The sequence below is a fragment of the Amphibalanus amphitrite genome, unplaced genomic scaffold, assembly GCF_019059575.1.
Source record: "Amphibalanus amphitrite isolate SeventyFive unplaced genomic scaffold, NRLGWU_Aamphi_draft 000055F_arrow, whole genome shotgun sequence".
NCBI classification, from domain to species: Eukaryota; Metazoa; Arthropoda; class Thecostraca; order Balanomorpha; family Balanidae; genus Amphibalanus; species Amphibalanus amphitrite.
The window spans coordinates 1,315,817-1,343,250 of record NW_024881551.1 but is presented as its reverse complement, the minus strand read 5'-3'; the positions used below and the strand labels follow the sequence as shown (position 1 = coordinate 1,343,250).

Below are 27,434 nucleotides of genomic sequence, written 5' to 3'. Positions count from 1 at the left end.
AGAAACCCTTTCATTGTGGGATAACCTGCTTTTATGGCATTGAATGTTATTTGTACCTAATATTGAAAGTTTGATTGAAAATGATCGCAAAGCAGAACATCAACGCTACCGGTACCGGTCACGGGACGCACGCACTGTAAAAGAAAAAAGGAATTCATAATCACCCCTAATGTCAAGACTTTGTGAATGAAATTTTCAGTCGTGGTTGTGAGTACCTACTTGGGGTAGTTGGCCGGAACGAGAACTGGGGACATCGCAACTCATTTTCGTATAATTATTCTAATATATACCTAAGTTTCATGACGAGCTGTTCCTTCAATTGTATAGGTATGCACGCCATAGGTACCTACTTGCACTCAGTGCCTATCTGTTAAACAAAAACATGCGAAATAACACGATGTTTGAGGTTTATTGGTAGGCAAATTGTACACGAACTGCACACAACGCACATTCATATACTTCAATAAACATGCATACACAATAAAAATAATTGCGGCGAGCATCACAGGTGATATCGGACATGTCTATTGCAACAGTGCACACGACAGGCAGGTGACAAGTACCTACATACAGATAGACCAAGAGAAGAAATCGCATTCAGATTCGTGGCGCAGACTAGCATGAGAAACGCATCCAAAAGATGCGAAGTTTTGATTCCAGTTGTGCGCAAACGTCGCGATATTTACACTTGCAGTTTGATACTTGTAATGAGTGGCAGTGCTAGGATGATGCTAGGTTTTCCTACGTTAAGTAACGATACTGGCTGGAAAGCAACCGCGTCATTTGAAAAGAGGCATTATGTTGTTCTCTAGTTTTGATGACTGATGTAATATTCTTACAAATATTTCAATAAGACGAAAAATCGAACATTCGATTCGGCAAGTCAGCCTAAACACGGTGGTTCCGTATACCGTTTAGCCAGATTGATCGAATGGGGACCACATACAGTGAGTGCAATTGTTTACCTACATTTGTGCAATGACGTAGCACACAATTTCGTCAGCTAAGTAGGCTGTTCGGTGCTGCACTGCCCGTCAGGAGCCCATTATTTCTCACTCCACTGCGTGAGGCAAGCACATCTGAGTCATCAGCATTCGGCAAAGACAAAACTGGACGGTTCACTGACGCTGCTTACCACTCGTTGGGCTTCAGTTCCTGTCACAACGACCGTGACATGCGTCAAAAATACTCGGTGCTAGAATAGCGTCTCTACACTAGTGTGTCGAGCACATAGCCGACGGCCGCCTCGTCACTGCTGCTGTGCAACGAACTGAGGCCGGTGTCAGAGTTCGAGTCGCCGTCGGCCAGCTCCTTCGTGCCCCCGGGCGGCGGCAGGTTCGTGTACACGGGATTGGCGTACCCGGCGGGCGTGTGGTGGTCGGAGCGCTGCGAGACCGCCAGGCACGGCTGGTCCGTCGGCGGAGTCCGCTGTTCGACCGTCAGCGTCTGCTCGTCCGCCAGGCGGCGCCGCTCGTCCTCCAGGAGGCGCTGTCCGTCGGCCAGCAGCCGCCGCTCGTCCGCCTCCATCTCGTCCAGCTCGCACTCGAGGTAGCGCGCAAAGCGCCGCTTGTCTTCGAGCGCGTGCTCACACGCCACGAGCGCGCGCTCGTTCTGCTCGATCTCGGCCGTCTGGCGCGCGCAGACGGCCATCAGACGCTGCAGCTCGGCTCGCGAGATCTCCAGCTCGAGCACCGTCTCGGAGGTGTCTTCTGGGGCTGCCGGCGCGGCGGCGCGGCGCACGCGCTGCGTCAGCCGCACGGCCGCCTCCTCCTGCTCAGCGATCCGGCTGTTGAGCTCGACGATCCGCTCCAGGTACATCAGCGTCTGCCGCAGGTCCGAGACGGCCTCCTCCTCGCTGACGTCCCGGCGCGGCGATTCCGGCGCGTCGGCGCCCAGCTCGGCACCCACACCGCTGTCGTGACTCGCTTTCTCGGCTTCCGCCGGCTCGCCGTCCCGGAGGTAGGTGCGGAGCAGGTAGTCCGAGCCGAGACGGTCCTCCCGCATTCGGTGCATCTTGTGCTCGTAGTACCCGATGAGGTCCTCTCGCTCGTGCAGCCGTCGCAGCTGCGCGGCGATCGTCTCACCCTGGACGAGGATGGTCTGCATCAGCCGCTCGACCACGTCGTCCCGGGCGCCGTCGTGGTCGGTCGCCGCCGTCAGTTTACGCGGGTGCACCGCCTCCAGACTGCTGGAGCTGCGCCACCGGTGCCGCTGCCGGCGCCGCGGCGCCTTCACCTCCTTGGGCGTCTGCGGACCGAGCCGCTTCAGCGCGAACCGCACCTCTGCCGTGTCCTCGCCCCATGTCCTCCAGACCTTCTGGATGCGCGCGGCGGGGTCGAGCGGCCGCTCCACCTGCCGCCACCGCTCCACGAGGCTGTAAGCTCGCAGCTCGGACTCGGTGGGCGGCTCCGATCCAGCCTCGGCGCTGAGCAGGGCGCGCACCAGGTCGGCGCAGGTAGTCCTCCGTCCGACGCCGGTCACCCACTTCTCCACACCGTCCACCCACACCGGGATCTCAGAGGTCATCGTCATCTGGAACAGACACAGAAACACCGGCGTCAGGTAATGTCCGGAGTGTGCTGGAAGGGACCTACTGGGTGTTGAATGGGTGATGTGACACGGCATAAATGGAAAGTGAGATGCCTGCTTTTACCAACAAATCAAACAAACGTTATGCAAATCATTTCTGTTGATATGCTCCATGCTGTCACTCAGGACATGCAGTGGACACTGCACACTGACCCACACACGGAGATCAAGAGATCGGGTGAAATATAACCAGTGACGCCAATGCATCATGGAATGAGGTAAAAGGCTTTGTCGAAACGCAACTCAGCAATCCCTGGCATTCATTTATGCGGTTTAGTGTCCCGCACGCACGTCACAGGTCCACCTGTGACGTCAGTGATCCTGACAGCTACTCGCAACATCACTAAAGAAATGTAATTAAAGCCTGATTGATTTTCAAGTCTGTGTGAAAGGTGTGATTGAATGTCGGTGAGCCGGTGGCTTATCACGCCAAGGTAATCCCGCAGCGGCAAATAATGTTGGCCTTGGGCGCTTCACAGTAACTTATGGCTGTGACGAAACACAGCGCTGGGTGGTGGATTTTTATTGTCCATTATCCCTCACCCGGAATGCAGTTACCTTTCCTGGCTGAATTGGTATGAGTGCCAATATAGCAATAACGATATGAGCGGAACAGCTGTATGAAATGGTCGTAGATTTAGAAGCATCGGTTCTTTTCCAGGTCAAGGCAGATGCAGAGCTTGAAGTCTTTAACCAGCATGCCCATGAGTGAGTAATTGAGAGGATAAGTGCATCAGAAGAAATTGAAACGGAGGGAAAAGATCCTGAACTCCACTCCAGGTGAGTCCTTTGAAGTATTATAATGGCTCTCCCTCTGTTTCATTATCTCATATCCCTCTCTTCGCAAGGGCTCCTCTCACTTTCTACTACTTAATTAATTCTCGTCATCCATATGTCACGCGTCAGTAGTAACTTGTTTGAGCCGCTAGCCCAATAGATCAGTCTTCACTCTCCGCCAGCTGCCGTACCCCGACCGGACATCTGCCTGACGTTATTGATGCACGTCCCGACCGTTACCATAGCGCACCGTGCTCTTCAAAAACAATGGATGCCGCCCTTTGGTCTGTTTTTCTGTCACCCGTCTGGCATCCATCCGTCCATCATTCGTACGTCACCCATCCGTCATCCCTCCAGCATCCACAAGTCACCGTTATTCGTCAGTCATATGTCCGTCTTTCGCTTCTCATGTCCGTTCCAACCACCTATCCCTCCGTCGTCTGCTCGCTCCTTCCATCCTTCCATCGTCCAACATTCGCTCGTCTCTCGCTCGTCGTCCGCCTGTCGTCCTATCGTCCACCTGTCGTCCGTCTCTCGTCCTGTCGTCTGTCTCTCGCCCTGTCGACCTTCCTTCTCGTCACTCCTCCCACGTCGCGTCAATCGCCCCAGGCGCGTCACCGACCTTGTCAGTCGCTGACAATCGTTGACGCCCCTGTCTGCGGTTCATTAGTGGTGCGATGAGCGCAGAGATGCATATTTGTCTCTCTTCTAATGGACACCGGAATTTGAATTGGAGAGTGCCGAGGGAGCGGTTCACACGCCCTGAACGTGTGAAGGTCACCGAAATGAAAAATGGAGGCCCACGCGGATGAGGTTTTGTTTAGAAGGACGGACCGACTATACGTGGGCCTTGTTTTGCCGTGGGATTGGAGAGGCGTTTGGACTGTTCCAGGATGAGCAATAAAAACGAAACCATCGTCGCTAAAAACATCTAATGGTGAAAATAGTAGACAACTACGAGGGTGCTAGAACAATTATCCCCTGCTATCATCCTCATTCTCAACCGATGTTAATTGAGTTTTCGGTATAAAATGGCCTTCCGGACAGAGCTGGGCAAGTGCGTTCCTTTAGTGCGTTCCTGCGTTCTTCCGTACGTACGCACCGCCCTTTTTAGGAACGCAAGAACGCAGGAACGCAAAGTTTTTCAAAGGAACGCAAGTAAGAGGAACGCACCACCCGAAATTTTGAAGCGTTCCTGCGTTCTTGCGGAACCACCCGAAAAATTATATTGCTGCCAATGACCTCTGTGTCAAATGTTTGAATCTCGAGTACGTGTGTTTGCCGGTAGAGGCGCCACTTGTCGGTCGAATCGAGGAAGGCTTGCTTAGATTTAGTGGTGATGTTTACTATTCGATTCGGTTTCAGGCATTAAATGTGTTAAGATTTTTAGTGGTGATGTTTACTATTCGATTCAGTTTCAGGCATTAAATGTGTAAAGTAAATATGATAACTTTTACTAAGATACATCTTTTAACTTAACTATTGTTTTTAAGCAGGTCGTATTTTTGTTGAAAACCCTACGGATGATATTAGTAAAACGTATTTCAGATATTCGATTCGGAAAAGAGATGTCGAGCTGCTTTTCGGCCCCACGTCGCCATTCTGGGTATTCTGTGATCGATTCGCCCCGTGTTTGGTTGGGCCCGCGCCGCGTGGTTCGGCGGTATTTTTGAGGGAGGAACGCAGGAACGCAGGAACGCTAACGCACCGAGCGAAAAAAATTGAGGAACGCTATTCCAGGAACGCACTAACCGCGGCCGGAGGAACGCAGGAACGCTAACGCACTACCGAAAATCGAGGAACGCGCCCAGCTCTGCTTCCGGAGTACAGTAGTACAAAACTAAGATCAAAGGCACAGGTGCCTATACATAAGTTAAATACATCTCAATGTGCAGTCAACGCATGGCGCATGGACAGATCGCAAAACGATGTTCATTTTTCGGTTAACCACCATGCAGCGTCCATACAGCGTTCATGTGCATAAAAGGGAACGTGGGAGAAAATGATAAGCGTTAAATGTTAGCCACCCATTCTCATAAAAATACAAAGCGCACTTTGCGTGCCAAATACACACGTTGGCGCTTGTCAGTGGCTGCGATAAAATAAACTTATTACAGGCGTTAAAGGTCCATAAGGAAGCGGACAGAGTTGTTCTGAGCAGGGCTGCGGAGTCGGAGTCGGAGTCGGAGTCGGAGTCGGTCGGAGTCGACAGTTGTGACCGGAGTCGGAGTCGGAGTCGGAGTCGATTTTAGAAACCCGAGCCGGAGTCGGAGTCGGAGTCACCGAAAATCTGTCGACTCCGCAGCCCTGCTAAGTCTGCGGAGTCGGAGTCGGGAGTTGGAGTCGGTCGGAGTCGACAATTCTGCCCGGAGTCGGAGTCGGAGTCGGAGCTGGTTTTTGAAAGCCGGAGTCGGAGTCGGAGTCGGAGTCGCCGAAAATCCATCGACTCCGCAGCCCTGGTTCTGAGTGTTCACACCGGTGTGAAGCTGTGCTGGACCTCTTCACTCTATGACTCCTCGCAGTAGACGGTCTGCATCCCACATGACTCACTGTTATGGCGTCAATAATGACTCAGCTAGTCACATACGAGCCGTAAGCCCGTGCTTACCATCTTAGTAAATGTTTCGATGTCATAGACCATTCTAAGCTTCTTCAAAAACTTCAGTTACACGGTGTGGACACTGCATGGTTTGGAGGCGTACCTGCAGAACCACACACAGAGCGTCAGCTTCACTGATGTCTCTGGCAACAGGCAGACATCAACCGCGCTTCCGAACAACATGGGCGTTTTTCAAGGTTCGGCACTAGGTCCCCTCTTATACACCGTCTTTTCAAACGACCTCAGCCTGTTCGTGCCGGATGCGACCGTTGTCCAGTACGCGGACGACACCCAGGTCATGGTCTGCGGCAACAGGACAGCCCTGTCAGATCTGACTGAGCGCATGGAACAGGCCCTTTCCTCTCTTGACCTCTGGTTCCGCGCAAATTCTCTCAAGGTGAACCCCGACAAAACTCAGTTGATAGTTTTTGGCAGTAGACAAAATCTGCGGAACATCACACCTTTCGGCGTCAAATTCCGCGAGCGTACAATTCAGCCCGTCTTAGAAGTTAAAAATCTAGGGGTGGTCTTTGATCGCCACCTGTCCTGGGACGCCCATGTGCAAGAAATTACGCGCAAATGCTTCGGGATCCTCATTGGCCTGTCGCACATCCGTCACTATCTTCCGGTCGAGATCCTCCCCACCATCGTAGCTGCCCTGGTGCTTTCCCGCGTCCGCTACTGCCTCCCTGTGTACGGCAACGGCAGCCGAAAGAATCTAGACAAGATTCAAAAAGTGATTAACTTTGCTGCGCGTGTCGTATCAGGTCGAAGGAAGTTCAGCCGTTCAGCGGACGTCAGGGCGGCACTGGGGTGGCTCGATGCGGAGGACCTATTTAAATTTCATACGCTCGCATTACTCCACAAAATTTGCATGTATCACACACCAGTGTCGCTTTCATCCTCACTCCAAACAAACCGTGAGGCACGAGAACGGAGCACTCGACATGATGATGACCTACGTCTGCCACGTGTACGGACGGAGACTGGGAGGCGCCGGTTCTTGTACCGTGCACCGATGATGTACAATGCCCTCCCAGTGGAAATGCGCACGATGACAGTCGCCAATTTTAATCATGCTCTCAAGCGAGTCATTAGCACGAGGGAAACATAGGAATGCGTGTTTTACTACTAGTTACTGGCTGTCGTCGTTATTATTGTCTTATTTTAGTTTTTCCCTTTTTATTATGCCCGTTTTAGTTTATGTGCATGTGGAAAGTGTGAATGTCTTTTTATATCACTGCATTTTACAACTTGACTGATGGCAAGGAATAGCCACTATGAGTGGATTTGCCTGAATAAAAATTGGTATTGGTATTGGTATTGGTGCTGGGTCGGCCGAATGCCGCGTTACGCCGCCGCACCACGAGCCGGGCACCCTCTGCGGTCTGCGCCCTCACCGAGCCCACGCCCTTTGGATCCATGGCCAGTCCGTGAGCCCCTCACCATCATTGGAGCGTATGATGGTCGCGTGTGTCAGCAAAAGGAACCGCCGATAAATGCACGGGCCGGCCGCCGAGATTTGTGGACTTCCCGTGTGTGCATTTTTCACGGCTTCGTCCAGTCATGCCGAATCGGTGAGAAAATTCGGAGGCCTGGGACTGCCCCAGCCATGTGGCCCCGGGTTTGACGAGCTAGCTGTTGTTGCAGCGTCACTCGGCATGCACGCCGATTGTTGATGCTATTGGTGGACACATGCATAAATAGCGCTCACGAGGGAAGCTATCCGTCATACGTGGGAAACATGTAGCAGCCGTTTTGTAGCCATCGTTATGGATCCAGACTCAGACACCATGACCGACAGCAAACGCATGCATTCACTGCAAATGCCTACTCATCACCGGACCGACAGTTGCTCCTGCAGCTCTCAACCGGTGGAGCTCATCAGAGCAGAGCCATCACTCCCAAGGCCACGGCGCCCATCTTATCCCGAACACTGAACCGTGAACCGGCGCTGGTTAACACTAGCGGCCTCCACAAAGGCTTTCGACCAGCTCGCATTTGCATGCCTGGCCAGGGCACCTCTGAGCGGAGTCGGCGCAGCTCGGCCGCCGGCGCGCCGACCGGTACTGACCTCTGACCTGACCAGGCAGACGGCTCGGCCGCCGCCGCTCACCACGGCACGAACGCGACGTCCAGGTGTTTACGGCAGCGGTCCGCCGGCCGCGCGGGGTGCCGCTTGGCCCTGCTGAGAGCCACGGTTACACCGGCCAGAGCTCGAGACCGCAGTGGTAGTGACTGGGTGAGCCGCCCCCGAGGGAGAAAGAGACCGCGGAAACGGTAACACTTGACAATGGAGGCATCTCTGAAAGAGCTTCAGCGTCTCTTGTACAGAGCCTGAGCTGTGTAAGCTTACTCTACAACGACAATCATTGGCGATATGTGGAACAATGGCGATCGTCGAATGCAGCGATTGTACATTCATATTTTCATCGAAAGCAAGAGTAATATTTTAATCACTGTCTTTTCATAGCAGAATATCCAGAGTATTTTTCGGTATGATATGCATTGACAGAGTAACGAGATACCTTGTCCAACAATGCCATTAGGCGAATGGCATGGGAACATCAACGAGGACCCAGGAAAACCTATTGGTATCTCATCTTTTCATAGCTTACATACCTAACTACCGTGTGAATTCCTGCTCAACATCGTGCGCAAGGCCTGCATTACGACATTTCAAGGTTCGCTTTGTTTTACTCATGTGAAAGTGCGAGTAAACCTTGAGTGGGCACTGACCAAGCTGCAGCTTGATAACCAAATCACTGACAGTCTGTCAGATTTGGTGGGAGGCCTTCCGTTGTGGCATTGTTGCGGATCTTGCTTTACTCAGCACCGTGTGCTGTGCGGAAACGTCCATGTATACTTAAATTGATTAATGGTACATCAAACATAAGAATTTCATGGGTCTGGAGCCCTAATTCATTTGTCTTTGAATTCACATGACCTCGTGTATTGCAGCATTATTTCCATGTTTGAGCCGTCACAAGTCACGATCAGCCTTGTAACGTTGCACGTAACGTCACGGCCGCGATGTGACCGTGACGGTTTTTCAGTCAGTCACACTCGGCCGAGCTGGAACGCGGTGTCATACCTGTTACCTGTGTCATAGCGGTGCTATGCAGATAGTTGAAGGAAGTCGTGCGATGCAGCAGGGAACATGGTAGGTAGCTGCTGATCCCTACAGCGTTAAAAAAGATCCCTACAGCGTTTGCATTGTGAATGCTGACGAGTGCTGTCACGACGAGCGATGCAGAGCGTAAATAGTGGTATTTCAGCTGTTTTCGGTTCTTTCAATGTAACGCGCCTAGGAAACAATGCCAGATACGGCGTCACGTAATCTAGGCCTGATAAGTTTCATTGTTTGTACCGGATGACGAATGCTTGATTCTCAGAATGTAAATTGCAAGACTGAATCGGCTTACCTAATGGTTGCTGAATAATTATCATTGTCTATTAAAACTTCACCTGCAGTTGGGGCAATACATGCTCAAGTAAGTCTAATATGATGTTGTCATCATTTGCAGCTTTTATTACATCGCGTCGGTTCAATTACATTCATGTACTCGATTCGATGAGTCAGAATGTCGTGCTCTGCATGGAGTCCAACATAAGCATATTCCATAAAAATGAATGCGTTCCGTGCTTATGACGCGAACGGGTACCCGTTTGAAACAGTTACTGATGTTACTTATCAAACCAGCGGTTATTTACCGAAATTTTCGTGTTCCGTTGCTCACAGCTCCTCCGAGGGGTAATGAACTTCGTCCTCCGCCGACCACAGTCGAGCTGCATTCTTCTTCCCTTTTTTGTCCGCATTTACCCTTGCCCATCCAACTTTTATTTTCACCCTTCTCTGGGGCTGGGAGGAGTCCGGTGAATTATAGGCCCCTGAAAATGAAATTCCTTCCTTCTCTGTACATTAGGCGGGTGTAATGTCGGCGGTGCTGTCATATTAGAGCGTTATCGCCCGGCGGAGGCGCCTTTTGTGCTGCCGCTCTCCGCTCTTCCTCGAGAGCAGGGACGCCTGAACCCTCCCCACCCGACCGCGCAATCCAATCACGAATATTACCCTCCCCTCATTAGCTCTCCGTCACGGCGAGTTAAAGTTGGGCCCAACCAGTCAGGAATGAACACTTTTACCGGAGTCCCATGCGAGGCCTCAACAAAAATGCCTGCAGAGGTGTGATTAGCCAGCCGCCGGAGCACCCAACCCAAGGCCGCAGGAGCCGTGACTCACGGTAGCTGGAGGTGATGAGGGCCCCTCAAACCCCATCTGGCACGAGTCTTACTACCGACGGCGGGCTCGGCGCCACGGTAGCAATAAACGGTAGTACGCCGCCGGCGACGGGCGCAAAACATTCCGACCGCAGCCGGCGGCGGCACTGGCGGCGCGGTGAGGCAGTGACGGCGCGGTGGCGGCGGCGCTTCACGAGGGCCGTTTTTAGGACCGTCGAGTGCCGTCAGCTGCGTGAAGGCTCAGGAGGTGACGCCGCTAGTGTGATACGTGCTCCGCTCGGAAACCGGTGCAGCGGCAGAAGGGTTAGACGCCTCGGCTCCAGCTTCTTTGGTCTATTTCTGAACATCATGGTCGTGATTTATCATAAAGGACAGGCCCTTAATTGAAAGAGATTCAACTAATTGACATACAATACAACATAAAGCATAAAAATTAATGGCAGGGACGAGCCGTTCACACATTTTCTTAGCTACTTTTCCTTTTCGCATCTCATCAAAACAGGCCATTCAGAAGTCGGCCTCTGATCGGTGGTGGCCCGTCTGCCTGACTGCTACCCGTGCCTACGGAGGCAGTGGAGTGTGGTGGGCCCGCCGCCCGTCGGCCCGGCTCCGGCAGGGTCGACCGGACGGGTCAGAAGGTCGTCACACGGGCGGCGTGAAACCTCCTTCCAGAGCTGGGTCAGCACGATGAGCGAGTTGGATCGACACCATTGACCTCACCGGGACCTTAATTCAGCCGATATTAATTAGAGCATACATGTTAATCGGTGGTTAACTATAGCCGCCGATCGCTGTGAGAACTCGCAGGAAGGAAGATGACCGACCCATTATCTTCCATACATCTCGAAGTGTTCAGCCAAAGCTTCGTCCGCTCTCGAAGACAAACCCGTGTCGTCCCACACCAGCCGTGACGGAGCACGGCGCCACCGGGTGTGGCCACGACTCGTGGCTGACCTCCGGCCGACCCGGAGTCGGTGTCGGGAGGAGCCGGCGCGCTCGGGCGTACCCACCGCTGGGAGATGTCCCACATTGGTGTGACGGTGGGCCGCGGTGTGCGCTCCCGCAGCAGACCGGGCGGCGCGCGCGGAGCGATCCGACCTGACCCGGTGCCGTGTAGACGATCGCGGTATGATAGCTAGCGAGAGGCGACACACCGGCGCAGTTGGCGGAACAGGAAACGGCAGCACGTGGCTGAGGAGGTGACGGAAAACGGTGTTTATTCGGAATTTGTGGTTGAATGCAATGAGCGGGTGAACATGTATGGCAGAAGCTGAATCGACAGCATTCAAAGAATAGTTGTCCAGCCAGGATCATCCTTTGTTCCAGTCTCCTTGAATCTGTGAAATTGCAGACCAGAACATGTTTAATCTATCACACTATCGCTGAATAACAACTTCTGGCAATTCAAAAGAGGGCAACCGGGACACTCTCTTTTGTTTGGCCGTATCGTGGAAGCGGTGGCGGAGTACAGTCCGGCCTGCAATCGTACATTGTTCCGGTCCTTTGCAGGTCTTCTCACACGGTCACATTTGCAGTTCGGCGAAGTGGCCAATGCTTGGCTAGCGTGACACGTGCCTGCATGATGACCGAAGTGTGCAGAACGATGTGAATGATGTGAATGGCAGATACATATGCCAGTCATGAAAAGAACACTCGTGCTCTTCATAGTATGACTCACTGCAGCAATGGAAAATGTCACCTTTTCATCAGGCCGTTTGCCGTATCCACAAGAAACACAATTCGCTTACTGCACATGTAGATAAATATACGACCTTGCGTCATGTCTTCTTTTACTTTACCAGCCCGAGTGGCTCAACCCTGTTCCCGAGCTCCTCAAACTCTACCAGCCCTGCTCGCTGAGAAGATTCTCTGACTGTAGGGCCGCCAGAACCCGCGGTGTTGCGGTTCGCCACTGAGCGCCACCACCGCATACTTCCCGGACTGACCAATCTACCGGAGCACGGAGCCGCCTCAGCGGGAGGTATAGCCGCTCTTCCCCGACTGGTAAACAGGCCGTACACCACGGCCGGGACGCGTGCGCCATCCGGTAAACGGGGCATAACGAGTCCGGCGCCGTCTGTGATTCCACAGAGCCACCGGCCAGCGTCGAGAGCCTGCAGCTCGAGCGCTGCTCTCCTTACCGTGGTTACAGTCGCATCTGAATTCCGGCGCCGCATCCGAGAGCGCCATATTAAAATTCATGGGCTCTTTGTCCGTGAGGTAGGGACGATATCATTTCACTATCCCGGCTGCTGAACGGCCCAGATCTGTCGGGTCACCAGAGTGGAACGATCAAAAGTGCGTGATAGAGATCGGCACCGAGCGCCTACATTACTGGACGCATCGTGCCACATGGTTCGCGACACAGATCTGGGACTCGAGAGATGGCTACCATGCGCATCGTCAGGCACCGTGACGCTAAGATGCGTCTCGGGTATCACACACCGCGAAGGTATGCAACGGCTTCCTCTGCACTTTCAAATTTTCCGGGCCTGCGAGCACTCCAGTTCGGCCGCCGTTGCACCCCTGCTGGCCAACTCTGACCCCTCGGTGACCTCCAATACCCGTCGGTGATCTCCCGATGACCCGGCGTGACCTGCGGCCACCCGGCCGGCGATGTCTGGCCCTCTCTCGCCGACTAGCAGATGGCGCCCCCCGCCGGGCGCCCCGGCTCTCTCGCTCTCTCTGCCTCTGCCCGGGCACAGAGCTCCAGGAAGGAGAGCCGTTCGCTGTGCGTACGCCGGTGTCGCCGACGGCAGACCGGCGCCGCGGCTCGTGCCAGCCACTTCCGGGAGCTGGCGGGCCGGAAATGGGCACCGTGGGAGACTGGTGGGAGCCGCACACCGGCGGCACATACCGCGGCACCGGCGGCACACCGGTCGGCCGAGGTGCCACCCGACCAGGCAGAGGTTCGGCGTCGCATGGAGCGGAGAGCCACCGCTCAGCATGGGCTGTTGTGTGCTTTGACTGCATTCTGCAACTGCCACGCACTGGTCTGGACACAAGAAACAGGACAGAAGGAGAACAGACGTGGAGTGTGAATGAAGAATAGAGCAAAGGTAACTTGGGATTAATGTCTAGTGGAAAGAGTGAGTGATATAAGAATGGGTCAGTGCTAGGCAGATGAGTTGTCTGGACGAGCAATGAACAATGAGCATCAGCACAGAACAGCGGGTCGAAGGGTGAAGGCTGCAGGAGACGCGACTCGCAGCTGAGGCCACACAGATGTGTCGGTGGGTCGGACAGGCTGAGGTCAGCCGTGCTGAGGTCAGATGGGTTATTACGGCGGTCAGGTCGTGTATGGCCGACCGAAACCCTCCTCTCCGTCCATCTGGCCTGGAGATTCAACCTTCAGCCATCAGGGAGAGTCCACAGCCTCCGAGACCTTTGAGGAAATGAGACACAACAGTAATGAGACAGTGAGACAGCGAGACACACACTCTAAATCTCAGCCGAACGATCGGCCCCGACACAATGGGACAGGTGTGTCGGTCCACGTGCAGGTGACATAACCAGCCATGGAGCCGCCCTGCCGAGTTAACTCACGACTCCAGACAAAGGGCCGGCTCTTCGCTTGGCTGCCCCCCCCCCCTATCACGCCGCCCCCACCAGCCAACAGGTGTCTGCTGCCAGGCGTGTCGGGCTCGGAGGGGAGGAGAGGGAGGGAGAGGCACCTCATCGCGATCGTGGTGTGGGGAGAGACCGAATACGCGGTACGCCGTGTGACGTATACATATATGAAGAATTGCCGGTTACAGAGAGCTAAAATTATAGTCGGTAAGTGATGGAATAGAAGTACATATCACATTATAAAAAGGCAGAGGTTCAAGAAGCATTGGCATCTTAGGTGCAAAAATCATGAAGACGTGTACCAAACAAAACTTTATGCACAGCAATTGATGGTTTGGATCATGCAAGCTAGTACGTAATTTAGATGGATTGAAATCAGCAAGGTAAAACACAAAGCCTATCATTTCCAGCCGCCCTGGCTGTCTCGTTGTTGACCCTGACCATTTAGCACCCTCCTGCACGGCTCCCCCACCGGTCTGCGGTCGGGTTGGGCCGCGTCCGCCCACCCAGACACCCTAACCTACCCTCCACCCGCTGACGGGAGTCCTCAGAGCCGATCGGATTCATCGTTCCCACGCAGCAACACCGATCAAAAACGCATTACATAATGGCGTGACCCGTGTGACCGGCGCCGGGGCCGGTCCGGCGGCGCGTCGAGCCCTCACGCGAGCAGGGCCCCTAACTCTCAGTGTCGGGAAGGCCGTCACGACTGGGCCATCTTGGTCGGCCGCCGCGCCGCTCCGTCGGCCCCTGCCTTTTTGCCGGTGCAGATTATGCCATTAATTACGTGAGCGCCGAGCAAAAACAGACGGCCTGGTCAGTCGTCTGCAACGCGGGAGGCACGGCGCGCCGCGCGCCGCCGGAAGGCAGTGATATCCCGGCGGGAAATGGTCCGACGACGGTCGGATGACACTCAACTGTGATGGATTAGGATGTAACGAGCTGGAGGGGGAATAATTCGGGAAGGATAAAGGAGACGTAGTACATTTAGAGCTACTGTTTCCTGGCTGGCGAAGGATTTTACCCTCAACTCATCCGGGTAGCCTCTTGCACATGCTGCTTGTTGCACCTTATTCCGAGAGCATCACTCGCTCTCAGTCATACTTTTCAGCCTCACACTAAGCATGCGAGAGTCCCCCGCGAGCGAGAGTCTCTCCTACTTTCGGTCCTCTCGCAAAAAAACAAACGCCATCCGGCGGCGCGCTCCCCAGCTGATACTCCTCTCCTCTCCTCTCCGCGCGGCCAGTCGCTCTGTTGGTCCAACTCCCCTGGTGGTCATCGTTAGGCCACGGATCGTGCTGTGAAAAAGCGTTACATTGAAATGGTCTAACCGACAGGGCCGATTCAAATCTGCCCGGGCCCGCCGGCAAGATGAGCGAATTGCGCGCGAACGCTGAGGGTGGTTATTGGGCGGGATCAAAGGCGAGCGCCAGTGATTGTGTGCGCTGTCTAATAAACGGCGTCTCACCTGCTAAACACGCGATGTGGTGTGATTAGGTGAGAGAAAATGGTATGTGTGATTGAATAATTTGAAGTGTTGCGTACCATACACATCGCGACCTTTTTAAGTGCGTACCATGCAGCACGGATGACACGTGTGTATCTCCCTAGTCCCTACCACATCAACAAGGTAAAAATAAGACAGAGCTCCATCACGCACGCAACGAACCGCTACACTCACAATCAGCGCTGCACACGACGACTCTTTTCTCCACGAGATGTGAACCCAGTGCTCACGGACCCGCACCGTGACAGGTCTCACGGACCGTTTCGTGCCCGACCGTAGCGTCTTGCCGTGCGTCGACCCACGGCGTGCTGCCGGCCGGGACGGCGTGACAAACCACTGTCGAGTATCACGGAAAAGGCTGCACATTCTGATGGAGCTTCCACATGCACCAACTGGTGCATTGCACGGGACGGTACGGATAGTGTTATTGCGTGCCATAATCTGTGAATAACTCATATTTGAATAATGAAAAATAAAACATGTTCCACCACACAGTTACCTCATAGTCATTTTTTGGTACATGAAAGCATAACTTTCAGCCGCATTTTATCTCATAACACTAGTTTCCTAACAAATGGGAAGATATTTCACAGGTAAGGACTCCATTCTTCACATTTAATGAAAGGATAAAAATTGCAAGGTGGGGATGAAATTAAATATTTATGAATAGCTCACAACGCTTACCTTTATTTGATTTGTACAAGGCAAATAAAGGTACACAACCGCATTATCCTGAACCTTGGCCCTCCCTGTCAAAAACAATTAAGTGCAGAGGCGAGCCGCAGAGAGATGTCAATTCTCACTACAGATCAGCTCAGTGGCCTTAGTGCACTGCGGTCTGCCGGTGTTCTGAACATTCACTAAACTTATGGCTTAATATTAATTTTTATATCGTTCTTATTACTCTTTGGTATTGTAGTTTGCATTATCATATCATTACTTAACATCATTATACTTGCTACACAATGGAAATATGAGTCAAACAAAGAAACACGGAAAACACAATGCCTGTTTAATGCCCGTGTTAACCAGCTAAGAATGCAAATGGCCTTGCCTGGCGATACCGTCACTCAATGTGTTCATTCATTCCATTCGAGTGGACGTTAGCGGCCGGTGAGTGCCTCCGAGGGCCATTGCAGGGTGCTCAGGAGCGCTCTGCGCGGACGTTGTTTGCCTATGACTCGGCGGGCACCCGGCGCAGTTCGAGGAGGCTCAACATTCTCCCCGTCACTGCCGGCGAAATGATTCAAGACCGCACGTTAACGCGCGCACCGGGTGGGCGGCGACTCCACCCTCGGCGCTGCCCCCTGAGACGACACAAAATCTGCATTTACCGGCAAAAACGCTACCTGGGGCCATCACTGTCGCGCTGCGCCTCCCACGCCTGGCGCGGAGAAGCACCCCATACCGGGAGGCCCGGTAAACACTCCTGCAGGGCTGCTCCGCTTGACACGGATCGGTGTCCGCACACAACGCCACTAAATTATGATATCACCCTCAGAGTGCACGGCGAGACAATGCTGGCGCAGCCGCGCCGATGGCGGCGCACCGCTCGAAGGTACCGTGACCGGCCGATACCGTAAGCTGGTAATGGCGCCGGGTTAAATGTTACCGCCTCAGGTCAGGGGTCACCTGCCTGTACAGTTCCAAGGGCAAAAAGTAAAAATGCGCCGGCTGCACGCGCTGGCCGGCGCGGCGGCTGAGCGGGCAGAGGTGGCCATTGGCTGAGGTGACCCGAGTGGCGCGGTGCACGCACGTTGGGGTCAGCCCAGGGTCGGACAGGGGAGCCGGCAGGTCAGCGGGCCAGACTGGTCAATGGAATGTGACCCGACGGCCGATGCTGGCACCTCGGAGGGAATACGTGATGTGAGGGAGATCGGGTCATAGGTATTGCTACACATGATTGTGCACGAAAGCCACAAAAGGCAACAAACCAAAATCGAAAGGTGCCGAAGACGAAGCTACTATGGCAAAGAATCAATCTGCATGAGGTGTTCTGCAAAGTTCTGCAATAGGAAAACGGTAATAGGTCATTGTCAAATGGGAATATACGCATATCGTAAGCGACTTGAGATAGACAAAGCCGGTATTCGGGTACCGAAACTACCGCTGCCCATCTAATGGTCCCATCACGGAGCGCCTCACATGAGCACCACCATCGGAGAATGCCGTTCACTGGCGGCCCGTGGCGAATGCACACGTCGGAAGCTCTGCCATTTGTCGGGACAGGCCACATTCACTGGAACTGTGACGTACAGTAGCGGGTAATTTTCGGCAACAGGCTGGAATTAGCGTGCCTCCTGGCGGGCCTGACGGCGGTCCCTCATGAACTCCGCTGAATTCGTTCACTGAACATCCGGCCCGGCGGGATCAGGTTTTTGCATGGACCACTCGGCTGCTACCGTGGTGCGCTCTGCCGCAGCGAATTAAGACGCGGCCCATCACCCACCGCCGACCTGGCGTGGCAACATGCATCGCCCAGTCGGCGGCGGGCTGCTTTTTCAGACGGCCAGCCGTGCCGCGCGTAGTTTCGAGCATGACAGAAGTTGCTGGCTCTCAATTTGGATGACGTTCGAGCTTCCATAGACTGACGGAGCGGTCGTTTGACGGTCGGACAACACATGGCGGCCAATTTCTCTGGTGGGCCGCGGCGCCCCCCGGCCGGTCGGTGGCGATTTTCTCTGCGCCGGGATTGCCGCGGGCGCCGCTTGTGCCGCCCATCAGCTGACGCCCGGCTGACCGGCGCCCGTCACTTCCGTTCGTGGTGAATGGCGCCGTTCGCACCGCCGGGATAAATGAATAGACCGCACCGCTCTGCCGAGCTGCACTTTGCACTCACTTAGCGGGCCGGTTTCTCAGTCGATTTTACAGGCCGGCTCGCTTCTGACTGGGAAGTCCGACCCGCAAGCACGTGCCTGATTTCGACAAAGAGACAGCCTACGCGAGCCTCGACATGCGATGATATTTTGAGACGTCATCTGTCTCCCTCTCGGCACATTGGAAGAAGGCTGGTCAATATTGACTCGGAGACCGAGACACCTACGCCGGTGTCACCGGCCCGGCGCAAAAACTGTTGACCGATGACGTGTAGCTGCCCACCGAGCGATGAGAAAGCGGGCGGAGCCGGCGGAAATGACAGAGCTCAGGCGTCCCCTGCGATCTTCAAACTGTCGGCGTCATTGTCGAGCAGTCGGTTGGGTACACACCCCGTATCACCAATCACTATTGTGTACCGTGCGCTGATATATTGGTATGTCCGGTCCAGATGGGCGCGTCAGCGGTGGATGAGCTGTGTCATTGCTGCACAGGCAGTTTGCAATGTAAAAGGAGGGTGACATAGGTCTTGAGACGTCTGGAATATTCCAGCGCTGGTCCTTTGATGTCACGAGAAGTTTCAATGAAAACCTTGTGTCGGCAGGATAAAAATTGTCATGAAACGTAATCGTCAAAATTTTCCAGAATATCGCTTATGAAGGTTGAACAGTTCTGTTGACACATAAAACCGTCTGATTTCTTGAAGTCATGAAACTTTCTGTTGCTATCGACAAGTTCGCTTACATTTCCTTGAAGATAAATGCAATCGTTTACGTACATATCATCGTTTCGATGAGGCGGCTCATGCACCATTAATCTATTAAGGTCGTTAAGTCGGTTAACCCTATTAGTGGCAGGCTCCTGGCTACCCCATATTAGTGGCAGGGGGGGGGGGGCTGTTTACGACCCCCCCTTGATATCTCGAGATCTAACCGGCCGATTTTCAAAATTCAAACGGCATTCGATTTGGCTCAACGAGATCTACATTTCTAAAAAAAAATAAAATTAAAAATGTCAATAGGGGGGTAGAGGGGGGTAAAAACGGGCAAATTGCAGATACATTTTAGACTGTTTATCACGGCCAGGTTTCTGAACCAATCTTAACGCAACTTTTGCCGATCGATAGAGAATGAACCAGGAATTCACATGGATCCTAAAAATATGCATTTTCAAAAATCATAGGCGGATACAGCTCATTGAGATTGGGGGTACACAAAAAGTATAGTAAAAAAGGTTTTTGTTGGTACTGTTTCTAAAAAGGGTGGCAATGGTCTTGTTATGTTACAATTTTCTTATGAGAGAACGACTAAAATTGTATTGGTCATGCATAGGCGGTGTCAGGGCACCTATGTTGGGAGGTAAAAAATAACCCCCCTTTTTGGACGCCTGGATCCGCCTATTATAGCAAAAACGTGTCAAAAGAGGATGCACAATAACTTTGTATATGTTATCACATGATACCTTTCATTCACTGTTCGTAAAACTGGTGCAGCATCGTGATTTTCGCCCAAATGACTCGCTTCACAAATAGGACCTCCAATTCCCAGTGCTCTGGAGCCGCCCCTGGTAAAGTTATGAACTTGAAATTTTCAGGGAATGTGCCCAATTTAGTTTTAGGAAAAGTCAGAAAATTTCAGCATCGTAGCTTCAGCGGTTTCGGAGATATTCCCGAAAAACCTGAGGGGTGGATAAAAACAACCCCCCCTGCCACTAATAGGGTTAAGGAAGGAATTAAGGAAGCCCGATTAAGTCGGTATTTAGCTTTCACCTTCACAGAAAAAGGAAACCTTGACATGTCATGACAACTAACATCAATGAGTTTAAATATCTTGAAGGAAAATACCACTATTTACCCGTGAACTGGCGTTGTCACCGCACACAATAGTGCCCAATTAGGAATGCGCTCCAGTGGTGCGCGGAGCTGACACGACCTCGGAGAAAACGTCCTCGCGGCGCGCAGCGCGTCTCGACGCGTCACTTCGCGCAGCGCCACATCGTGTCGCGTCACGCTCGTTAGCGGCGCCGTGACGGCTGCGCGGCGGCGAGGTCGTCTCGCGCGTCACGCAGCGCGTAACGGACACGCGTCGCGCGCGCGGCACCGGTCACGCGGGACTGCCGCCATCGCCGCCGCCACCGTCATCGGCGCCGCCGCCGTGGCTATGTGCTGGGAGCCGGGTGGGGCCAGTTAGCGCGATAAATATTATCCAGTGATGTTATTCTTGGCCCTCCATGCAAGATCTGGGCACTCCTGAGCATTCCAAGATACCCTTTGTCTCAAATACCTACATATGTTCATGACTCAAGGAGGTTGTAGACCGCTGGTTCGCCCAGTTCAGCGACTAAAAAGCTCCGTCTGACACCCTGACCGCCCGGAAAACGCCAAGACCCGGACATTAATTTCGTGACGGTAATCTTTTCCATGAGTGTGGCATTTCCATCTCTGTATCTACGATAACGCCAACATCGGACACGATAGCCATTTGTTCCTGTTTGGATTAGAGTTAGATTAGAGCTGACTCCGAGACATAGCCAGAATTCTGAACAATAGTAACACCCAGGCGACCGACAAAGGTTGTCAGCAAAGCCACAACACACGCCTGTGAGCCAGTTCCTCCAGAACATCCGAGTAGCACTGTTGGTATCACAAGCTATTAAAGCGGCCTGGTACTTAATTAAGCACTACTGCCAAGGGAAGGCTATATGGCACATCGAAGGTCACAGACGGATTTTGGCGGTCCCTGGGTAACTCTCCCACGGGCCGTGTGACCACTTGTCAAGGAGAGAGGCCACCCGTGGGGATTCTGAAGGACATCAAGCCCTTGATGGAACCGAGACCCACTACCCTATCAGGGCCAGCGGCAGCAGCGACCTAAAGTCACCTCAGAGTCACCAATGACACACATCACATGATACTATGACCTGGTGTCGCCCTGGGGTCACCGGCAGTACAAAACACGTGACACTAGCAGCCCCAGTAAATACCAGTTGAGTGTAGGTGGCGTGACGTCTTTCACAGCGCTCCCGGTGCACGTGTCAGACAGCCACGCCTCGAGGAAGGGTGTCGTGCACTCTCTCAGCTCCCGAGACAGGGACGTGAGAGAACCTCACTGCCCAGGAAGGCTGGAGGCCAGCGTGATGCCAAGGTGATCCGGGTTGAGCCCTTTGTTTTGCAATTTATTCGTGGTCCGAATTTCGAGTAAATAAGAAATAGAACTCATCTTAAGTATTAGATGTCACTGTAGCGAGGAACTTGCAAAACTTCGCCACTAATTAACATAATTAAACATTTCACTTTTCCATAACCGTCTTCAGCGGTTGTCAGCCCTTTTGTTCTTCAGGCATGATATGAAGGTCAAGATGGGATTGTGGATAAGCAGACATTTGTTTTTCAATAATTCCTACGGATTTTACGCAACTAATCACAAAAGGCTAAATGCCATTACACGTTAAGTCAACTGATGCTTTTAAAGTTATGATTATCCGAATGTTTCAAAGAATCTAACGGCATTGTTTTCAACAACCCATAACGACATATTATTAAACCCTTGCCACAAGTCCTTGTAATTCAGAGATAAATAAGCAAATCCCGCATCGCAATAACAGCTTGCAAAGCCACTTACATGGCTGCTGACATATATAAGCAGGATAATTAAGTGTAACCGGATTTAGGGGGATAGAAGAAATCACTTTCTCCGGTTCGACAATGCCACTAGACCATGACATGTGCGGTGGGAGAGTGCTATTCCAACAGTCGCTGACGAATCAGCTGAGAAAATCCCGTGTCTGGTTCTCACAGAAGTCAGATGTATCAATCAGGGCTCCAGTTGATAAAGGTGTCAGTTTGTTAAATATATTGTGCAATATAACTCGCTAGTTTCTGCAACCTTCAAACCACTCCGCACTGAGGGGTCCCTGTAGTCTCTCTCCTCCATCGTTAGTGTCCCAGCCTGTCCCATGCCTCGTGACGGTCATTGGGTCGGTCGGTGGCGTGGGGGCGGATCCCTAGACTGTCGCTGACCACCGCTCGGCCTCACAAACTCTGATTAGATAGCGTATAATGAATTGAGCCGACCGCTCCCGTCCCTTATCGTCGTCCTGTCGACCGACTACACACGCATGTCTCGACACACCCGCTTGTCCAGCGCGGGTCATGACAGTAAATTCAGGAAAATATTGATCACCAAAAATTTTGTTTTGGACGGTACCTGATTGGACCGTTACGATGTTAACCTGTAACTGCACCTTGAATAGTCTTTTTATGACACGAGAAGCCCAAACATACACAGACGAATCGTATAGCAATGTTCGCGGTTTAACTGTACACCGTACAGCGTACTTTTAACAAATTATGCTCACTTGGTGCCTCAAATTGAGTCATCTGTCTCTTCAATCTTTGCTACAGGCTGAAACAACAATAATTGGACGTGCAAGTCCGGTTCACATCTGTCCGGCATCTGGCATCGCCGCCCAGTAACTGTCCGGTGGCCAGACGCACGGTACTCGTGAGAACCGCCCAGCACGAAGGCTTGTGCCGCGACCCAAAACACTTCCTGGTTGGGACTCACGGGACAAATACCGCGGCGTTTATCATGTCGATGGGTGGATGGAGTCTATACCGCCAGCACGAGAGGTAGACTTTTGAACCAGAAATTCTCAGTAAAACAGAATCTTGGCTAGCTCTAGCGCGTGAAGTTGGTGAGATATGCGCGCTATCTGACATCTGAGAACAGTGCTGCGTACGCAGATTTCGATTTGCTCAGGGATAAAGATGCAATTGGGATGCGTTCTGGAGGATTATGACCCAACATCCGCCGTCCCGCCCAGATAGGCTTCGCAATCCGCTCCTAAGCCATGGAGCTTATCAACGCGTCCGTGAAAATCCACCGTTTAGCGTATTTACGCCGTCGTCTTTATACAAAGAGCAGCTAATCAGCCCCGCTGTCGGTTTTATATGTCACGTGACAATGCACCGGCTGGCTACCGTGAAGCCTCCGAAGCCTTTAAAGACTCTCGCTCAAGGTCACGTGATCGTCTGTCAGCGATCGGCTGCATCTCAGAGGGGTCTGTGAGGAAGGAAGTGCGGTGAGCGGTCCTCCAGGAGGGATCGCTAATTGGGAGTCTCGGAGGAAGGGATCTCGAGTACCGGTCCGCCGGTCCACGGCCCCACCTGGTGTTTACGGGCCGGAGAGGGAGGAGGGCACGCGGCCCAGCTGTCTGCCACACACTTCAGACAGTCTCCGCTCTCCAGCGATCAGTGGGTCATCACTCGGAGACTGTCTGCTGAAGGCGGTCAGACATTCTATACAAACATTTCTCAACAGATGGCATAGAGATGTCGCTGAATAACTGCATTACAGAAGATGTAAAGCCGTTTTATAAACACTAAAAATCATCGCTCATTTTAGTTTACGGAAATGCATTTTTTAACACGATCTGAAAGGTGGCGACGCTGGACTCAGCGGCGACGCTGGTTTATCCGCTGAGTCCAATGCATGCAAGCAAAACTGGCCCATTCATTGTCAAAATAATCATAAAGCATTTCTCCTTTCGCCAATCACGCAAACCACTCAAGGAATCCCAGACATATCTATGTATGTAGATGATAGATTAGATGGTTTCTTTACGACAATGTCGCATTTTGCCACGTTATCCGAATGTGCTGTTGTTGTTTGGACATTGAAGGTGGTTTGAGATGGCCTTCACCCAGTGATAGAGGTGAACCGGTTTGTCCACACGTCTCAAACTATGGCGGGGGGGGGGGGGGGGCAGACGACATATGTCAGCTCCAGAAGGCGTCACAGCCACCTCACAGTCACATCAGTGATACGTCACGGTCACATCAGTAACACAGCACGGTCACATCAGTGGTACAGCACGGTCACAGCTCTGTGACACAGTACCGTGTTTTGGCGTGAAATCTGCCGAGATGTAATTACCGACTTTTGAATTGGCCTCCTTTTAATCCCCACCGTAATTAACTTGGACACGGGAATCAAAACACAGTGTGTCCAGAGCCCTAAGATTATCCGTGGTAGGCAGGCGTCACGACAGCGCCACCCATGGTGATTGCTCACTTCAGTCATGCCATTTGGAGCTTGCGTCATGGCTTCGGTTTCAAGGCTGTCAGAATCCGATTGATGACATGAATAGTGTGTCCAAGGCTATAAATACCGTCCTGAAAAGCTTACGGATGCTGCCATAAAACGGTAGTCAAAGTCTAAGATTTGAAAGGATCTCTAGAGATCGGTGTGGGCAAAATTTATGACGCCATTCGTGCACACGTACACAAATGCTGAATCGCTTATCTCTGGCATTATGATTTAATGCCGGCTCACATAACGTGCTATGCAGTATAACTTATTAATTTTCTACTAGTTTATAGGGGCCATTCACGTAATGTTGAAATTCACAATGAATGTATGAATGCTGAATGAGTATGGAAATTAGCATAGCACTCTGAGCTCTAACCAGTGCAGACCTGGGCAACGTGGTAGAGTGCCACTTCTGAGCTTTCTTGATTTATTTCATGAATTGGGTTTCAAATTATTATGTTTGTAGATGCAGCTTGTTGCGTCAAGAGGCTGTGCTGGTTCGTTCGTCAATAACGCTTTGATATTCCGTGAGTTATTCGTGATGCTTATAATGCATTAGCGGCGCTTGGACTCCCAGCAATGCTATGACGCAATCCAATCAGGCGCCGGCCTGCTGCTACCGTACAGCTGCCAGCGTACACAAGCCACTGTCATATATTGCTGCCTGCTAGGTCAAAGGAACAACATGTTTTGAGCAGCCGCGGCACACTGAGTATTGATAGCAGATTGAATTAGTTCCATCATCATTTGTGGGTCAATCCGATTAATCGTTTCTTCTGACCTTGGCCATTTCATTGTGATGTTATTGCTGTATCCTTCACGAACTCTTTCTTCTATGGAGAGGTTAGCCTTGCATGAAAGGAACTTTAACGATCGCCAGCAAGGAGCTCTCTGGTATACCTACTTGACGACAGTTTTCTGGTAATTTCTGGAGTCAACTTTTTTTGTTGGTGATTTTTTTTGTGTCGCTCACATGACAAATGCATAGTAGGTATATGTCATATACCTACCTACTCTGAAATCACCTGTCGTTTCGGAATTCCTGTGCATACAGAGGAGGGTATTTCCTATCCAAATACGTCAAGGAACATTGATTTCGTGCAAATAGGAGCGTGTCAGCCTGACGTGCATTTTATAGCAGGCTGTCTGACATTTTCGCTCACTTTGTTGTTTGGGATGCAGACCGCAGCATCTGCCTATCTGCAAACTCTATCTACGATTGGCTAAACACGGGCTTGCTTGGATAGTGGAACACACGCTAGATTCTCCCCAGATCGGAAAGCTAGATAGAACTCGCGCAAGCACAGCACACATTTTTAAAGTAAACAATGCAAGTCGTCCGTTCAGAACACGAACGGGGCTCGACTACTATTGCTCACCTGATAATAGCAGTCCAAATTTTAGCACTGGCCCTGGCAGCTGCTCGCTGATGTCACTGGCAGTCCAGACGAGCCTCTATCCATCACCCAGCCGCCTCAGTCTACTGTTTCGCCCTCGTGTCTCCACACGCACCGTTCTGTCACAAGGAGCCGCGCTTCACACACCCGCCCTTCTCCGCAGCTCCAGCCTCACTGCCGACCGACCACGCGTGCCACCCGAGCGGCCAGCCGCGGCGCGGTTCAAACACGTGTGCCCCCGGTGGCCGACGTCGTCGGCGGCGCTGCAGCGCCGTACGAGAATCAAATAATGGGATATAAACGCGCCGGCGCCGGTCTGCAGGCGGTAATTGGAAGGCGGGCTCGTTGGCGACGCACATCCGGCGCGCAGTGTAACGAGGCGGCGCCGGACAGATTGGTGGGCCGCCCCGCCGGCCTCCGGAGTCAGATGCCGCCCTAGAGGTCTCTGGGAGTTTGATACCGTCGTACTCCGGTATCAAATACCATCGATAGGGGAGGGAGGAGAGTGAGACAATCAACAGGGTCTCCCAGCTTCCGGTGGAACAAATACCACCTGTTGGACCGTTCGTTCTCACAGTTAGTGCGGGCGTTGAGCTCATAGTAAAGTGTCTACCGTGCTGATGGATCTTCTTAATTACGGTGGACGGTTAGTCATAAAAATTATCGTCATTTTCGTTCTTAGTCACTGACAATCGCTTAACGGTGTGTCGCATCTTGCCGCGTAATTTTGAATATGCCATATGCAAGGCATGAAGGTAGTATAACATTGTCACTCGCCGTTTTATTCACTCGTTAAATACTGCGGCATGGCAATTAGGCATTGTGGTTCACTTGTGGAATGTGAAGATAGTGGCCAGCCTGCCTTAACATCTTCATTAGTGCCGTAAGCAGACAGAAAACAGTACAAAAAGCCGTCCAAACTCTTTTTAATCAAATCATGTCTGGAGCTTCGTTCCGTCAACGCACATGTATGTAAGAAACACAAAGGCATTGTAGTCCCTCTCGATAAAATCACACATGTCCCGCAAAAGCAAAACTAATATTACATACATTCCAAAGATAGCATCGTTCCATTTCACCGAATTCCCTTCTTACCACAGCAGACGAAAATGTCAAAAAAGACTTTCGAGTTTTGTCCCGTGTAGGCAGGATACTCTGCTACTCGCCATCGCAGTCTCTCAGTTACTGCCCTATGCTTCCGTCGCAGTCTCGGTGTTACCCTCTATATCCCCGTTGCAGTCTCCAGCCACGCGCCTGCCGGCCGGACGGGGTACTGCGGGTCAGTAGCTCAGTGGTGACCGGCGCCGTTCCCGTTACCGGCCCGGTGGGTGGCACACGGTCGATGACGGGTCGTCAGATCGCCCCGGGGCAGACCCGGCCGCCCGCCTCGGCTGGAGAGGAGACCGCCGGCAGTGCCCCCAGGGCCAGTTGGTGAGTGTTTGGGGCGGGTCCGCCGAGCTGGGTGGCTGATGGTGTGGTGGGCCGCAGGCACTGCTGTGCGGTGGTCAGTATTGAAGGCGTGTTCTCCTGGTGTTTTGATGCATTGGACGATACATTGGGTAAGTGTTGTGATGAGGTTTCCAGTCTACCACGATGGTAAAACATTTGAGTGAACTTATTTAATTTTAGCTATTGTGTCTGTAGACCTTATTAAAACCCACTGTCAGCCAGACAGGCCTTTCCAATGTTCTCGATACCATTGATTAGGGGTGGCTGGTCCTGGAAGCCGGTGAGGAGGGGGAGGGAGGCTGGCCACGCGTCACCGATTGAGAGAGAGAGGGGGGCGGGGGGGGCACCGGAGCGTGGCGCCAGCTGGGCCGGTCACCGGATGGAAATCACGCTGGGGAATG

General features: G+C 52.5%; 1 protein-coding gene across 2 annotated transcripts; it reads right to left on the bottom strand.

Annotated features, from left to right (window-relative positions):
• Positions 1–390: 390 nt before the first annotated feature.
• On the bottom strand, positions 391–25,794 carry LOC122378164 (ras association domain-containing protein 9-like). 2 transcript variants are annotated; one of them, XM_043358910.1, is made up of 3 exons: positions 25,567–25,783; positions 5,975–6,068; positions 408–2,532 (listed from the first exon to the last, which is right to left on the bottom strand). In XM_043358910.1, the coding sequence occupies exons 2-3, from the start codon at positions 6,005–6,007 to the stop codon at positions 1,210–1,212; spliced, it is 1,356 nt and encodes a 451-aa protein (XP_043214845.1). In that variant the 5' UTR covers positions 6,008–6,068; positions 25,567–25,783; the 3' UTR covers positions 408–1,209. The 2 variants fall into 2 exon arrangements, with proteins under 2 accessions (XP_043214847.1, XP_043214845.1); XM_043358912.1 differs by lacking the exon at positions 5,975–6,068 and having other exon boundaries at positions 391–2,532; positions 25,567–25,794.
• Positions 25,795–27,434: the final 1,640 nt, after the last annotated feature.

Bases quoted from the DNA above. Each gene is read 5' to 3' on its own strand.
- LOC122378164 (XM_043358910.1), bottom strand. From the start codon at position 6,007: ATGGTCTATGACATCGAAACATTTACTAAGATG. The intron at 2,533-5,974 runs GTAAGCACGGGC...TGTCTGTTCCAG, and splicing joins TCGAAACATTTACTAAGATG to ATGACGATGACCTCTGAGAT.